Raw genomic sequence first — 16,887 nt, forward strand, 5'->3', positions numbered from 1 at the left:
AGAAAAACAGCAGTATTGACTGTATTGACACACCTCAATAAAACCTGTTGTATAAAACAGTGCTGTGCAGGAACTGGCATTGATGTGGAGGCATCTCAAGCCTCTGGATTTCATAAGGCATCCAGGGAACTCTCTGGGGCTCTGGTTCTACGCGTTCTCTCAAGGAGCATGCATTGCTCCCCAGGCCCCCAGCCATGGGTTCTGTCACCACATCACAAATGCTGGATGCTCCTAAGCTGCCTAAGGCTCTGCACCAAGTAAATGCCAAGAGGCATTTTAAGCAACCAAAGCAAGGCAGTGATTGGGATTGGAGCTGGGGGAGATGGTTTGAGCTTCTCTGGAACATTCCTGCAAGCTCTTAGGGGTGGGAGAGCATGAGAGCTGGCTCAGAATCCCAAGGACCAAGTTTCAACATTTGATACAAATTATGAATGAAATTATGAACCTTTGATCCTGAGGGTGGGGCCAGTGCCAGGCCCGCTGCTGAAGGCACGACTGGAGGTGCTGTCCTGGACTGAAAGCACCTGCCCGCAGCTTCCCATGCTGAGCACTAGGCATCGGTCCCTGGCTCTAGGGATGGGGCAGCAAACCTGAAATAATCCAAGTCCTGGAAGTCCTGTGGTTTGCCCCTGCCTACTTTCTTGGCTGAAAGCAGACCTGCCCATCAGTCCTCAAACCTCAGGTTAGCTGCAAAGCTGGGCATGCTTCTCTCTCCCCTGAGGCTAGGATAATCTGAAAATCTCCCAGAAGTTTGAGGGGAGAGGTCTTCTCCCTTTTAAAATTTTCCTTTCCTCAAAATGGTATACAGAACCATCTTTCAAGCCAAGGCCTTTGACTGGGGCCCAAGATAACAGAATGAGGCACACAGCCTTCAGTCCACGCAGGGCACAGGCACGATGTACCCTCCTCACCCCATAGTTGGCAATCCGGTGAGAGAGACTGCCCTCTGCATCCTCCTACAGGGGTCCTGTTCTTGGGTCCTACTTGGGAAGCAACCTATGAAGAAGTCAGGCTTTGAAACCAGGGACATCTGTCTTGTCTCGCCCACTGCCTGGGCCACTTTGAGTGACCAAAGGACAAAATCATGCTCACTTTGCCCTTCCTGGATGAACCAGCTGTGCAGACAATTGGAAGAACTGGAGGAATCTGCCTGACATCTCGGCAGCCTTGTGTTCCTAGCTCCTGGCAGAGCTGATAAAGAGGCACCAGGCTTGAGAAGGTCAAGGGTGGGGTGAAGTGGACAGAATCCAGGGCACAGGAGAGATTTAGGAACCAGTGGTAGGATTTACCAACAATTTTATTGCTGGGAGTTCTGCTGGAAGCTGTTAATAAGCTCCATGACAGTCAAGGGCCAGGTATGTATCTAGATTAGCTAGATGCAAGTGCTGGTTTCCCTGATCCATGTAAACTTACTGCCCAGGGGCTCTGTCCAAAGACATGCTCTCTGGCAAACTGGCTAAATCCCAACAAGGGGAAATGATGCTACTGCTGATCACTTCTGCCCCCCACCCAACCCCATGTGTTAGATAATAAAGGAAAATGCCACAAATGCCCTTCCAAGATCAAAGCTGTCCAGATCCCTCCCGTGTGCCCGAGGAGCCGGGCTTGCCCAACGCTCTGCAGTGAGCTGGAAACCGAGCATCATGGAGGCACCAGCCCTCCACACTCACTGTCCAATGACTTCCCCCAGAGACCCCGCCCCAGAGGTATGCTCCATCCACACTGCAGGGTGACGGAGGCAGCAACCTATGCTGCGGTAAGCCTCTGGGTTTCCAATCTGAGCTGTAGTTGGTCCTGCTAGACACAGTGGAGCCCCAGCAGCTGTGGCCCTCACAGACTCTTCTGGAAGAGCCGGTGCAGGCTCTGGGCCAGGACGTCTGTCTCCTCGTAGCCCTCACAGCTTTGCTGCCAGCTCTCTGGCACCTGTTCCATCCCATAGTAGGCACCAGCAATGGCTCCGGCCATGGTGGCAATGGTGTCTGTGTCCCCCCCCAGTGAGATGGAGTAGATAAGAGTCCTTTGGAGACTGTTGAAGGCAGAGGGAATCTCAGGGTCAGGCTCCATGCAGCGCAGGAAGCAGTAGATGGCAGTGGGCACAGATTCAAAGGCAGCAATGCCATTCCCTGTAGGGAAGCCAACGTATGGGGACACAGCACTCACCCACTCTCTATGTCCCCAGGCTTCTTCTGGCCACTCACCCCAAGCCAATACTCTCAGCTTCAAGCTGGGCCATAATTCAGACCACGGGTTCTAGAATTAGACTACCCAGGTTCAAATCCTGGCTCTCTCTCCTATTAGCCATGGGATAAGAAAAGTTCCTTAATGGCTAAGATTCCTGTTTTTGGGATTCGACATCTCGGGCAGAGAGGGAATGAAGTCAGAGACTTTCACAGGGCTAGTGTGGGGGTGAAATGGGCCACAGGTAAAGTCTTCTGCAAGGTGCCCAGAACACAGGACAAGTGCCGTGTAAATAAGCATCAGTTATCAACACCAACTGTCCAAACCAGTAGCCACCTGCCATTTCTGGGGACATTTATCTGTAAGGCTGAAGGTGCTACAGCCCTAGAGGAGCCATAGGGCAAGCAGGTGCTGTGCTTACAACCCTGCACAGGGACTGCACAGAGCTGGCTCTGCTGTCACAGCAGCCCCAGGCAAAAACAAAAGCAGGCATGCCTCCAGGTTCCCGTCCTGTCCCCATGCCCAGGCCTAGCCCTGAGGGTGATGGCTGTGTGTGTGTGTGGGTGGGGAGGGTCTACCCACCTAGCTCAGACACCACCTCCTCTCTGGTCACTGAGTCTTGTTCTAGAAGGGCTCCAATCTTCTTCAGTCGGCTGGAGTAGGGACGCTCCTCCATGCCCAACCTGTGGGTCAGGGGTGAGATTTCAGGGAGGCCGGAGCCAGCACGGTAGAGATGGAAGGCAGGGGAAGGGGTGTGGGAGGGCGAGGCGGGAGTGATCAGGCTGACACCCAGCACAGACATCCTGACAAGAAGTGGGAGAGGGCTAGAGTGAGCTGCTTTTTTAATTCCCTGGTACCCTAAGGGCCTCAAAGCAGAGTCAAGGCAAATGGGCTCTTCCCATCCCTCCCAAGAGTCTGCAATTCAAGAAGGGAGGTTTCAGGGGCGCCTGGGTTAAGCATCCAATTCTTTTTTTTTTTTTTTATGTTTATTTAGAAAGACTGAGAGAGAGAAGGTGGAGGAAGGGCAGAGAGAGAGAGAGAGACAAAGGATCGAAGTGGGCTCTGCACTGACAGCAGTGAGCTCAATGTGGGGCTCAAACTCATGAACCTTAAGGTTATGACCTGAGCTGAAGTGGGATGCTTACCTGAACCACCCAGCGCCCCCCCCCCCTTTTTTTTAATATGTGAGGTGTTTTTTTTTCAATGTTTATTTATTTTTAGAGAGAGAGAGAGAGCAAGAGATCATGAGCAGGGAAGGGCAGAGACAGAGGGAGAGAGAGAATCCCAAGCAGGCCCCACGATATCAGCACAGAGCCCAACGTGGGGCTCAATCTCAAAAACCGTGAGGTCATGACCTGAGCCAAAATTAACAGTTGGATGCTTAACAGACTGAGACACCCAGGCGCCCCAGCACCTAACTCTTAATTTTGGCTCAGGTCATGATCTCACGATTCATGAGATCAAGCCCTGTGTTGGGCTCTGCACTGACAGCTCAGAACCTTCTTGGGATTCTCTCTCTCTCCCTTTCTCTTCTGCTCACACATATGAGTGCACTCTCTCTCAAAATAAATAAATTAACTTAAAATTGTGGCCAGGCCAGAGGACCCCGCAATGCATGCATACCCATAAGCATCCTTCCAGCCTGTCTCCAACCCACATACTCACTCTCTGGCATCCGAGACAGACTGGGCGTCACTCTCCAGCTCTTCCATGTGGCCCAGGAGTTGTTGGAGGAAATGTTCACTGGATGACTCCCCCTGCAAAGCCAGGTGCACGGCCAGGGCCTGCAGGATGGCGCCATTGTAACCCAGGGAGGAGGCGTGTGTCAGCTGGGCTGAGAGCCGGGCAAACTAGGGCAGAGGCAGCAGAGGCAGAAGACTTGCTGTCACAGAACCCAACCTGCAGAGAAGAGGGAGGGAGGGAGGGGAAAGCCCAGCAGCCAGCCCACCTGGATTACCTTCTGCACGTCCTGGACACTGCTATAGGCCAGCGAGATGCCGGCCACCCGCATGGCACCCCCATTGCCATAGGAGCCTTTCCCATTAAACTGGGCCCGGGCAGGCTCAAAGACATCACGGCACTTGGGGCTCAGGAGCTTCTTGAAGACAGTGACTACTCCAGCACCGTAACCCCTATCAGGGTCTTTCTTGTACTCCTGAGCAAATCTAGGGGAGAGAACGGAGACAGGATTAGGGTTGAAAAGATGCCTGTTGGGGCTGGGAGAGAACGCTGGCTGCTGGGAAAAGAGGATGGCTTAGGGACCAAAGGAGCCTGTCCCAGCAGGGCTGTCACCTCTGGCTTGGGAAGCCACAGCATTACTGTGTCCCGCTGAGGGTGGGGGTCCCAGCATGCACCGACATCATCACTCTGGCCAAGAAGCGCAGTTATTGTGCCCACCTGCTTTGCCTCACCCCAGGCCTGTCCCCCTCACCTGTGAGCCATGTCCACCTCGTCGAAGGCCTCCTTGGCCAGCAGGGACTGCACCAGGGCCCTGGCCATGGCTGTGTCATCTGTGTAGTACAATGCTTCTGCAGGGACAGGGTGGGAGTGGGGGTGAGATCACACTGCAGGGCTTGAAGGTGGTGGCTTTGGCCTCCTGCCCCCCTCCTTTATTTAAAAAAAAATTTTTTTTTTTAATGTTTGTTTATTTTTGAGACAGAGAGAGACAGAGCATGAGCATGGTAGAGGCAGAGAGAGAGGGAGACACAGAATATGAAACAGGCTCCAGGCTCTGAGCTGTCAGCACAGAGCCTGATGTGGGGCTCGAACCCACTAACTGTGAGATCATGACGTGAGCTGAAGTCTGACACTTAACTGAGCCACCCAGGCGCCATTGTTTTTTTAAAATAACCTCTACATCCAATGTGGGGCTCAAACTCATGACCCTAAGATCAAGAGTCATGCTCTACTGATTGAGCCAGGCACCCCTGGCCTCCCACTTTTATTTGCCAGTTCTAGAATGCCTTAAGTCAGTCTCTCACTCCCAGCCAGCTTCCTGGGCTGCAGGCCTTGGGATTTTCAGCAATTCTTTATTCTGAGTCAGTTATGACCTGCTGATTTCCGAAGGAAAATCTGTTCCCTTCTGCCTGACCTGACTGTAGCCCTCCTGCACCACCACCCCCACCCTCCAACCCAGCCTATATGTGCAGCAGAAAATTCTCCCTAAAAGCAGACTATCACTTTCCTCAACTCACTCTCCTGCTCCTAACGGCTGTCTGTTGCTTTCAGGATCAGGCCAAATTCACTGCCCTGGCATCTGAAGCCCTTCCTTGTAGGCCCCTTCCCTCGTCTCTCTTACATCCCACTGCTCCCCAAAACTTGGAGCCTGGGTCAACCCTCCCTCCACCTGCCCTGCTTCTCCTTCTCGGTGCCCGGGAGTACTGCTCTGGCACTTCTGACTCAGCAACACTGGTTATATGATGTCTCAAGTGGGCTGTGAGCCAGCAAGACTGGGACTTGGTTTTACTGCAGGAGGAGAGGGCTACAGAGAAGGAAGCATACTCCCTGTGAGCCCCCAGCCCCACTCCTGTGTATTGCAAGCCCCCCCACCCCTTTCTCCCTTTCACTCTTAAGGAGGCTCCCATCCTGGCTTCACAAGGAAGAGGAGTCAACAGCCCTCTTAGCCACAGCCACACTCTTTTGTTACCCCTTGACCAAGTGAGTCCCTCTTCTAGTCCATCCAGCCCAGCCCCTCAGGGGACGTGTTCTTCCTCTTCTCTCCTGTCCCCTCAACCCCTCCCTGTGTGGTAGAGCAACACCCATTCTCCCTTTGTGTGGTTCCTGCGCCCAGCCTGTCCCCAGGGAGCCACTTCTCTACCCCATCTTCAGCCCATGTGGTTAGGGCATAAGGTTCACACCACCAACAGCCTCCTCAAATAGCACACCCTACTACTCCCTTGTTCAGGGATGGATAGATGGCCAAGCCAGGCCGAGGAGACGCAATCTGGGATTTCTGCTGGGGCTGCTGCAGACAGACTTCCTCTGCTGGAACTGCTGAGGTCACCCCACGGGGAGGGTCTGCCAGAGCGAGTGAAGCCAACCCGGAAGAATGTGGATCTGAATAAGGAGAGGAGCTGGGTCTTGATGTGACTTGAGCCCCTGGATTTCAGCGCCACACGAAACCAGACCTACCTCTGGACTTCTCAGTTATGTCACCCAATGAATTCTCTTTCTGCTTAGGTCATCCTGAGTTTTCTGCTACTTGTATCCAAAAGGTCCTAAAACACCTGCTAACCTAAAATGTTGTCCCTTCATCTTAACATCAAACCAAAGATGAAATTAGAAACCATCCCTCCATCTTATCTTTGCGTCAACCATGGCTCCTGGCTCTCTTTCCCATCATACTAAACCATACTCTTTTTCCTCTTTCTACTTCCTCCTAAATCCATTGAAATCTAACTTCCAGGTTTCAACATTCTACTGAAAATGCTTTTTTTTTTTTTAATGTTTATTTTTTATTTTTCAGTGAGAGAGGGAAAGAGAACAAGCAGGGGTGGGGCAGAGAAAGAGGGAGACAGAATTCAAAGCAGGCTCCAGGATCTGAGCTGTCTGCACAGAGCCCCATGCGGGGCTCAAATCCACAAACCCCGAAATCAGATGCTTAACTGACTGATCCACCCAGGCTCCCCATCGACTGAAAATGCTTTTCGAAACCAGACTTGAACCTCTCTGTAGCATAACACCACTGACTAGTGTCCTCATTTTGAAATTCTCTTGGGTAGTATTGATACCCATGCCCCCCTGCCTCATTTCCTATCAAACCATTTCGTTCTCTAGCACCTTTTGCTCCTTCAGCGTTCTGAGTATGGCCCCTTTTTCTTACTGTTCTACATGCTCTCCAAGAATCATCCTCCGCTTGACCTCAGACATGATGCTGGTTAGAAATCTGGATGAGGGAGGACCTGGCTGCACAAGGAGAGCAGTGGAGGGGAGACAGGCTTTATACAATACAGCACTGCAAAAGCCTGGGCTAGAGCGAGCTGGGGTGAGAGGAGCCGAGTGCAGAAGGCCAAGGGTGGTAGAAAGTGAAACTGGAGAGTCGGGGGAGGGCCGGCCAGATAGGTCACGTTAAAGAGTTTGTTTCTATTCTGAGGGTAAGGGAAAAGCACTGCAGTGCTTCCTGCGGTGGAGGCCCCCGTCACATCTGTTTCCGAGAAGGGTTCTCCCTGATGTGTGGAGAATGTGATTCGGGAGAACTGGGTAGAAGGAGCAAAAACGGCAGCGGCGTATACACTGGAGCAGGAGCAATGCAGAAGAATGACACCGGGGTTTCAGGATTGCGCGGCTGACTGGATGGTGTTGCCAGGCCGCGAGCTGGGGCGAGACGTGCGAAGCCGGGGCTCGAATTCCGACGCGCTGAGTCCGAGCTGCCTGTGGCTCATCCAGACCCGGCCCCCGCAGCCCCGGGCGGCCTTATCTCCGATGCCAGTCCCTCCCGCCCCGAGGCCCCCGCGGACCCCCGGCCTCCGCGTCCTCACCTGCACCCGGCCCCGCCCACCTGTCCGCGCGCTCCCCGGCGAGCCCGGGTCCGGCTCCAGGCTCTGGACGTGACGCAGGACTGACGTCAGGGTGACGGTATCGTGCGCCTCGTAGAAGGAGCCCACGCAGTCCCCGAGCAGCGCGCCGGCTAGGCAGCCTCGGAAGCGAGAGAGGGAGCGGGCCGCCCCAGCCCCCGCGCAGCCCGCCGCCGTCATCGCCGCCGCCGCCGCCGCCACCGCCATCCGCGCGGAGCAGTCGCCACTTCCGGTACGGCCGGCGCGCGCCCCAGAGCAACGCTTCCCGCCAGCCCCACAGTGCCGCCCAGCGGCCCGGAGCCTCGGCGTCTCTCCGCGCCCACAGCGCCGCCCAGCGGCCCGGAGACGCGGCTCCGGCGTCCGGCATCACTGGTTTGGGCCTGGCCTCCGCTTTTAGCTCCATAATCCCGTAAACGTCACAGACGGGCGGGACGGCCACTAAAGGGTCCCTGAGGGGAGGGCCCTGAGCCAGACCAGCGGACCACAGCAGTCCTTGAGGCCACTATCTCCACCCCTCACCTCCCCACCCCGCTCCCGTGGCCTGCTTTTAGGAAGCCTCGCTCTGGGCCCCAGCAATCCCAGCCCTCCCCAGGGCTGTCCCAGCTCTTGGCTCCAGGCCTGCCCCTCCACCTCACCCCCACCCCACCCCGGGCCTCTCCTGGGCATCAGGAGGGCAGGCAAGGGTCCAGCTGGAGCAAAGCTGGTGAGCGGTCACGCTGCTAGAGCCCGGGGGATGCTGGCCTAGTCCAGAGATGACTTCCCTGAGGAGGGAGGAGGGAAGGAATCAGATTGAGAACAAGGAGCTTGGGGGGGGGGGGGGATGATGTTCCTCAGCTTTGCTCTTCCACACACAGGAGGGCCAGGAAGCCTCTCACTCCCTGCTGGCTGCAGCACCAGAAAACCATCTGGACTGAGAACCACCACGTTTATTAGATTCATTCTCTCCACGCCCCCCCCCCCCCCGCCCCCACCTTCCATCTCCCATCTGACCCTCCCCTCATCCCTCAGCCACCTAACACTACACCAGCTCCAGCTGGCAGCTTTTGAGTGGACTCAGGGTGCGGTTTGTGGTACGGCTGAAGGTGTCCACCTCCGGCACAAACTTCTCAGCAGGCACAGTCAGCTTCCGACGGGTGTCCATGCACTTGGTGTCCAACAGCATAGAGTTGGCCTTGCAGGCGATGTCAGCCTGCAGCCTGGCCAGGTGCTTGTAGAGAGCATCCAGAGCATCCCTAGGGAGGAGGCACAAACAACCCCTCACTCTTGCATGATCCTGGGAGGCCGGGGCAGAGCTCTCTGGCCCTCAGTCAGGAAGACATCGAGGAAGCCAGAAGGCAACAAAAGGCCCCGTGGGTGGGCGGTGTCTCCCTGCCCCTGCTGCCCACTCCCCAAACTTACTGTGCTTGTGCCAGCTTCTGCTTCAGGGCAGCAATGGTTGCCTCTAATTGGTGAACCTCGTCAGTGAGGCCATGCTGTGCCTAGAGGCAGGTGAGTGGGTTGGGAGGCCCAGATCAGTGTACTCTCCTTGAGTTTGGGTACTGCCCTGCACCAGCACCCCTGCTCCGCCAGAAACATGTGCTGGGGGGTGATCCTGAGGAAGCCTTAGCAGGGACCCCGTGCCCCACTGGGGAGCCCTCGCACCTGGTCCCGGCAGAGTTCCACATTGGGACGGTAAGTTCTGGACTCCAGTCGGGTATGGCAGAGCTTCAGGTTCTGTAGCTTTCTGCGCAGATCCTCCTCTAGGTGCCGGATGTCCTCCTGCAGCTCGGCGATCTCCTCCAAGGTCTGCAGGGACAGAGTGACTGGTCTCCACCAGCTGAACCCACCGTGGTGCACCCTGTCCAGGGCTTCCTGTGGGCTCTCATCCCACAGCAGGACATCTGGGCCCCAGGGACTAAAAAGAGAAGGCTCACATTCTTCTCCTGCCACCTGAGCTCACTGTATACTTTCTCCATCTCCCGCAGCCGCTTTCTGAAGGCAAATTCTGTTGCAACCCTCTGGGCTTCAAGTTCATTGTTGGTCTGAAGGACAGGGGAGGCAGGGCAAGGGGAGGGTGTAAGCTCATGGCCATTGAGGAAGTTGCTCAGGTGAGGTGATGGCATGCCACATGGCCAACAGGAACAATTGGCCCACTAACTAGCTGTGGGAGAACAGGGTGTGGGGAGTGGCCAGTCACCTCGGCAATAGTTAGGGCGATGGCCTCCCTCAGCTCTACCGCTCCTTTCATCTCAGCCTCTGCCCGGTCCTTGTTGAACTGGCTGAAGTCATCCCACTGCTGCAGGCTGGAGGAGCTGTGGGTGGCAGGAGACACTGGGGTCATAAGAGTATGGCCTGTGAGGTAGGGAGGAGAAACTGGGTGAAACTGGGTGAAACACTTCTTACCCATTGGGAACACGCGTGGGATTAACCTTCAGAGAGATGTTTGGGGACTTGAGGTTGAGAGAGAGGCAGCCTCTGTCAATGTCCAACGTCTCCATTTTGTCCCGATGGTCAGAGTTGAGCTGCTGTCGGACTTCCTGCAGGAGGCTGGGGAAGGGCCAGATTCGATCAGGAACCATCCCCCCAAGGTCCCAGAACATAGCCCCCATTGTACTGAAGGGACATGAGGGCTGGGCCAGCTGGGCTGACAGTGGAGCTGCTGCAGCAGAGACATAGACCAGCACAGCTGGAGGAGCTTTCTACAGACAAAATGGTGACACCCACATGCTTGCACACACTCACGGGGACTCATGTATGTAGCTACACCCACTGAGGCTCACACACCCACTGAGGCTCACAAGAAGGTACTTGGGGGTGGTGGAAAATAGGCTTCATCTCTCATGCTCCCAGTTAGTTGGCAATGGCTGCTTAAAGCCGGGTCACGGGAAGCATTCCGAGACCGTGTCTCAGGTGGTGGAAGGAGTGCTAAAATCAGCGAGTGGTTTCTGCTGGGGGCACAGCAGGGGCAGGAGGCAGCCTGAGAGCCAGTTGCTCACTACCCACAATACATGTTTCACACGTAAGACACACAGCCTTCAAGTGCAAGGGAACATGGGAATGATACAGCTCCCTTACCAGAGCTTCTCGAAGGCCTGGCTAATCTTTTGTTGCAAGGCCTTCTTGGTGGCATCAATGACCTCCACCTCTTTGTGCAGCTCTTCCTCCACAGGATCCTTCACCACATCAATGTCACGCCGACTGTCCCGCAGGGTCAGGCACTCAATTGCCACATCCAGAGGCAGGTTCTTGGCCTGCAGGTTTTGCTCTGTTGATTCTTTCATCTAGAAGGGAGAGGGCACAGGACGCTAGTGGGGCCATCCACTGGGAAGCAGCACTCATCCCCACTTTAGCAGAGGGGCCAGTGGGTGACTCAGATGGACATGCTGCCCAATACTCCCATAACTTCGGGTGCATGGATCCCAAAGTGAGGAGGGTGGGGAGGTCTTTGCAGCAGGGTCCCTGGCTCCCTGCCTGTGTTAGGGCATCAATCTCAGCATCTAAATCTGTCAGACACTTGTCCAGCGTCTCCTTCCAACGGTTGACTGTATCAATCCTCTCTGCCAGTCGAGTCCTATTGTCATGTTCATCCCAAATGGTCTGGAAGAGACAAAGACAGATAAAGAGGGTGTGGGATTGGGGCTCTCCCCGTTGCCCACCCAACTAGGCTCTGGCCTCCAACCTGGTTGTTGGTCTCATTGCGGAGGACCCGGGCCTCTTGGCGGATCTGGTGCGAAGCATCTCGCTGCCGCTCAGCATTGGTGGACAACAGGCGGCTGTTGGTGTGCCAGTCCGGCAACTGGAAGCGTTGACTGGGCTTGACGCTTAGCGTGGCCATGGTGCTGGGATTGAAGGGTCAGAACACCCCAGGCCTGTTCCAATCACCCACCTCTGCTGGAGAGGGAAAATGAGGCTGCAGGAGACCACTCAGGAGATCCTGTTCTGGATCAAAAGCCCAAAGAACATGTTTCTGTCCTTATTGTGCCAGCCCCCTTTCTGCAGGAACCCTGCTTGGGAACAGCCTTGACTCTACTAGCTTTGTGGGAGGCATTCACCAAGTTTCCTCCCACCCATCCATCCATCCACAGGCACAAACTCCTGGACCCTGCAGGTCCTGGAAAATGGTGAAAGGGGACAATGGAATCCTTCGGGGTGTGTGTGTGTGTGTGTGTGTGTATGTGTGTGTGTGTGTGTGTGTTGCCAAGTGCTTAGTGGGGCTGGTGGAGGGAGGGCCGTTAGCAGGAAAAATAGCCCTTAATCTATTCCACCCCTACTTCCAGCAACCAAGTCGTGTGGAACTTTCTTTTGTTTTTTCGCCCCAGCTTTGGGCCAGGACCCTGAGGCTCTAAGAGAAGAAGCCCTGTTCTCCATCCAAGGAGAGGACGACTTAGTTTTGCAGGGGACGCAGGTTGGCATTAGGGAGTTGGGGCGGGCCGGGGGGGGGGGGGGGGGAGTGGCTTCCTCCCCATAAGGTCGTCCCACCTCCAGCCTCCACCTTTTGTGGGAGGAGGAAGGGAGGGTGTGTGTGTGAGGGCTCGGATTGGGAGGAGCTGGGGTCTGTCTAGGTCCCAGCCCAGCCCTCCCCGCCCCCCCCCCTCCGCCCCAGTATGTTCATCTTTGGTTTGAATTAATACCCAGGAGCAGGCATCGAGAAAGGAGGAGGCAGGGGACAGGGAGGGAACTCGGCTTGGGTGCGAGCCCCCCCTACCCGCCCCGCTACTAGTCTTCTCACCTCCAGCCCTGTTCGCACTTCCGCCTCGCGTCCCAAGCGCCTCTGTTCGGCGCCCCCGGTTGCTAGGCACCCGCCCTCCGCGCTCGCCTTACCTACACTGGCTGTTAGGTTGGCCGCCGCGGGGCGGCTCCGAGGGGCGGGAGGCTCGAGGAGTAGGACAGCGGGGCCGCAGGGCTGGGGCGGCCGGCGGGCGTCGGGGCTGGGGGGTCGAGAGGAGGGCATCACGATATCGCGTTTACTCCATTTACACGTTAAACATTTATATTTTGATAAAAGTTGTGCATCGACATGGTAAAAATATATACCTATTTTATATATGTCTACAGTATGTGTGAATACACACACACACACACACACACACATATACATACATACACAAACACACAGTACATAAAAAAAAAGTAATCTCCAGCTCAGGCTCAATCCCCGTCAGGTACCTTCCAGAAATATATATATATATATATATATATATATATATATATATATATATTTTTTTTTTTTTTTTTTTTCCCAACATTATTGACCCACATTCATTTGGTCCTGTCTTGCCCAAGAAGTGCATCCATCTGCTTGATGGCAGAGATGGAATGATGCTTGTATTTGGAGAGGCCGCATCCATGGGGAGGTAACTGGGGTGTTAGAAGCAAAGCTCAAAATCCAGCCATTTTTTTCTTGTTTTAGGTCTTTTAGTTCCAGTATAGTTAACATACAGTGTTCTATTAATTTCAAGTGTACAATATAGTGATTCAATAATTCTAGAGGGGTGCCTGGTTGGCTCAGTAGGTTAAGTGCCTAACTCTTGATTTCAGCTCAAACCAAATCTCCTGGTTTGTTTCTGGGTTCAAGCCCTATATCAGGTTCTGCACTGACAGTGCAGAGCCTGCTTGGGATTCTTTCTCCCTCTCTCTCTCTGTCCCTCCCCCACTCGCTCTCTATCTCTCAAAATAATAATAATAACAAAAACGAAATTCTATACATTACAAAAATCCAACCTTTTTTTTTTTAATGTTTATTTTTATTTTTGAGAGAGGGAGCATGCGTGTGAGTGGGGGCGGGGGGAGAGACAGAGAGACAAGGATCGAAGGTCTGAAGCAGGCTCCACGCTGACACCAGAGACCGGCATGCAGGGTTTGAACTCACCAACCATAAGATCATGACCTGAGCCAAAGTCTATTGCTTCATCGACTGAGCCACACAGGTACGTCCAAAATCCAACCATTTTTTTAAAAAGAGAAGGGAAAAAATTCAACCATGCCAGTACTGTTCTAGGCCTTGGGAAATGTTGACATTTAATGTTGATAACTAATAGGGGAGGTAGGCACTATCCCCGTTTTCAGAGGCAACTGGAGACTGGCACTGCGAAAGACAGGGATGGAAACTCAGGTTCACCTTCTCCCTGTTACAACTCTACACTGCCTCTAGTGGTGGCTCTGGAAATCGAGAGGGAGATAAGGACCCTCTCTCTCCCCCATAGGCTGGCCTGGTCCTCTTCTGAGGACTGTGCTGAATGATCCTAGGAGGTGGGTGCTATTACCATGTTTGTCTCACAGGCGAGAAAACTGAGGCACAGAGAAGTGAGGAACGTGCCCAGGGTCACATAACATAGTGGTAAAGCCTGGATTCAAACCCAGGCAATCTGCCCCAGAGGCCAAGTTCAGGTTTCATGTTTTTATTTTGAGAGAGAGTGTGTAAGCAGAGGAGGTGCAGAGATGGGGGGGGGGGGGGCGGGGAACAGAGGATCTGAAGCAGGCTCCATGCTGACAGTAGCAAGCCTGATCCTGCGCTCAAACTCAGGTACTGTGAGGTCACAACCTGAGCCAAAGTCAGATGCTCAACCGACTGAGCCACCCTCAATTATCAAACCTGAGCTGGGGCACCAAGCTCAGGTTTGACAGATGAGGGAAAGAGAGAAGTCCCAGAAGAGTCCTCAGTTTTAACACCCCAGTGATTGGTGGGATGGTGTGATAAATACCTCCACAGAGGAAAGAGGGGAGAACCAAGGGAGCTTGGTAGGTAAGGGGAAGATGAGGTCGGCTTTTCGGAAGTTTGGGGTGCTTGTGGTGGATCCAGGCGCTGCCTGGCAGGCAGTTAGAAATGTGAGTCTGGAGTGCTCCAGGAAGACTGAGGCTAGAACATTTCCCAAACTTCCTGACCATGGAATATATATATTTTTCCCCACAGAGTATTTTCTAAACTCTAATATATAGCTCACAAACCAGACATGCATGGGACTTTGTGATATTGCTCTTTTACTAGGGTTAAAGAAGACAGGGAAATAAAGGTCTTGGAAAAATTAATTGCTGGAAGAAATGAAGAAATTTTAGTTTATGTTTTGAAACATTTTATAACTGAACGCAGTAAACAAATATGGCAGAATGGTGGTGGCTTTGGCATGTATCTCTGACTATGATGGTGGCCTTGGTGTTCATGACTCATGAGGTTCCTGTACATCCTGGCCAAAGGAAGAAGGTATTAGCAGAAAAGGTCAGGCAGCTGATGGATTGGACCAAGAAAGATGGACTGTTAAGAATGAGTGATGCCATGTTCTATCATTTTGGAATTTTTTTTAACGTTTATTCATTTTTGAGAGACAGAGACACAGCATGAGAGAGAGAGAGAGAGAGAGAGAGAGAGAGAGAGAGAGAGAGAGATTGAGAGGGAGACACAGAATCCAAAGCAGGCTCCAGGCTCTGAGCTGCTAGCACAGAGCCCAACTTGGGGCTCGAACTCACAGACTGTGAGATAATGACCTGAGCCAAAGTCAGACACAACCAACTGAGCCACCCAGCCGCCATCATTTTGTACTAGAAACACCAAAAACCACTGTTATTGTGATGTTTACCATTGCAGTTTAGATCATGTGTAATAAGCAAAACTGCTGAAGAATTTCAGATCTTGACACAGTCCTGGCAGCACTCCAGTGCATTCAACAGTAAGGTATTTTTTTTTTTTTTTTTTTGTGATGATGGATTATGATGAAAGCCCTGAGGCCCTCCAGCTGCCCCAGCTGATGTCATTTCTAAGTGTCCACTTTTCTGCTAAGAAGAAATTTACGTCAGATGACATTTACCATTTGGAGGGAAGGGGTATCCCAGCTGAGCAAATGGCTGCCTGGGTTGCTGAGAGGACTAAGAAAGGCCAACATCAGAGTCAGGAAGCCCACAAATTATCACGATCCCTCCAAGCAGGGGCTATTTTTGGCTCTTTTGGGAGGGAATTGTGCATTTATTGAAATGAAATAGGGAATTTATTTTTAACAAAATCTTGTGGGCAGCTTTAAGCTCTGTGTTTTGTGATTGTGATGATATCTAGTCTCAGGTGGACACATATAAACAGAGCCCCTTATGCTCAAAGGGATCCTCGTACAGGTCTTATACATTATATCCATGCAGTGGGTTACTCTCAGTTTCTGGCAGAAATATGCATCATTTCCCTATTTAATATGTGCATTACCCTGGGAATGGTGCTCTTAGATAAAGCAGCCACATCACGTACGAATATTATAAAGAGGAAGAAAATGAGCTTGACTGGCACATGTCTAGTTGTGGTGTTCTTTAATTGGCTGCTATTTCTCTTCAAAGTTAAAGAACCTAAGTATCCATTCAGCATTCTCATGGGTTTTAAAGGATACTAGAGATACAGACAATGAAGGAAGACATTATTTTTAATGTGGAAAAAAAACAAAACAAAACCCATGAAGCAGAAGACTGTTAACTTGTAACTTTTTTTTAAAAAGTGATTTGAGATTTAGCCACAGGAGACATGAAGTGGCTTGGTAACAACAAGCCATTTTCTCTCAAAATCTGTGAAGTACTATAATATGTATATTCTCTGTACTCAATTTTCTCCTTCCAGTAAATGTCAGAGACTACCTAATTTAGTGAATTCCAATGATTCAAATCCTCAGAGAGTACAACTTCTATCGAATCAGAACGATGTTTTAAAGTACTTTAATTGGGGTGCCTGGCTGGCTCAGTTGGTTAAGCATCCGACCTGGCTCAGGTCATGATCTCATGGTTCCTGACTTTGAACCCCGCATCCAGCTCTCTGTTAGCACAGAACCTGCTTTGGATCCTCTGTCCCCATCTCTTTCTGCCCACCCCCTCCTGCTACTCTTGTGAACATGCACTCTCTCTCAAAAATAAACTTTAAATAAAAGAATTAATGGTCAGCTGAGCTTCTTAAAAAAAAAATGTTTATTTCTTTTGAGAGAGAGAGCATGAGTGGGGAGGATCAGAGAGAGAGAGAGAGACAGAGACAGAATCCTAACCAGGTTCTGCACTGCCAGCACAGAGCCTGACATGGGGCTCGAGCTCACCAAACTGTGAGATCATGACCTGAGCCGAAATCAAGAGTCGGACATTTAACCGACTGAGCCACCCAGGCGCCCCTGGGTGATCTTATTCTAATACGAAAATAACATCTCGGGGTCCCTGGGTGGCTCAGTTGGTTAAGTGTGTGACTCCTGGTTTCAGCTCAGGTCATGGT

At 52.6% G+C, this 16,887-nt stretch overlaps 1 protein-coding gene and 1 long non-coding RNA gene across 2 annotated transcripts; one reads left to right on the forward strand and one right to left on the reverse strand.

Annotated features, from left to right (window-relative positions):
* Positions 1 to 1,279: 1,279 nt before the first annotated feature.
* Positions 1,280 to 7,927, reverse strand: ADPRS (ADP-ribosylserine hydrolase). Its single transcript, XM_019430263.2, has 6 exons — positions 7,676 to 7,927; positions 4,610 to 4,706; positions 4,136 to 4,343; positions 3,844 to 4,028; positions 2,761 to 2,861; positions 1,280 to 2,123 (listed from the first exon to the last, which is right to left on the reverse strand). The coding sequence occupies exons 1-6, from the start codon at positions 7,896 to 7,898 to the stop codon at positions 1,831 to 1,833; spliced, it is 1,107 nt and encodes a 368-aa protein (XP_019285808.1). The 5' UTR covers positions 7,899 to 7,927; the 3' UTR covers positions 1,280 to 1,830.
* Positions 7,820 to 11,632, forward strand: LOC128775583 (uncharacterized). Its single transcript, XR_008420400.1, has 2 exons — positions 7,820 to 7,923; positions 8,546 to 11,632. It is a non-coding gene; the product is annotated as an uncharacterized LOC128775583 (long non-coding RNA).
* The last annotated feature ends 5,255 nt before the right edge of the window (positions 11,633 to 16,887 follow it).

This window comes from Panthera pardus, unplaced genomic scaffold (assembly GCF_024362965.1).
Source record: "Panthera pardus isolate Hobbes unplaced genomic scaffold, ASM2436296v1 HiC_scaffold_11, whole genome shotgun sequence".
In the NCBI taxonomy this organism is placed as follows: domain Eukaryota; kingdom Metazoa; phylum Chordata; class Mammalia; order Carnivora; family Felidae; genus Panthera; species Panthera pardus.

Coding starts and splice junctions, on each gene's coding strand:
- ADPRS (XM_019430263.2), bottom strand. CDS start 7,898: ATGGCGGTGGCGGCGGCGGCGGCGGCGATGACGGCGGCGGGCTGCGCG. Junction 4,707..7,675: donor GCCGGGGAGCGCGCGGACAG/GTGGGCGGGGCC, acceptor CTGTCCCTGCAG/AAGCATTGTACTACACAGAT. Junction 4,029..4,135: donor GTGTCCAGGACGTGCAGAAG/GTAATCCAGGTG, acceptor CCTCTGCCCTAG/TTTGCCCGGCTCTCAGCCCA.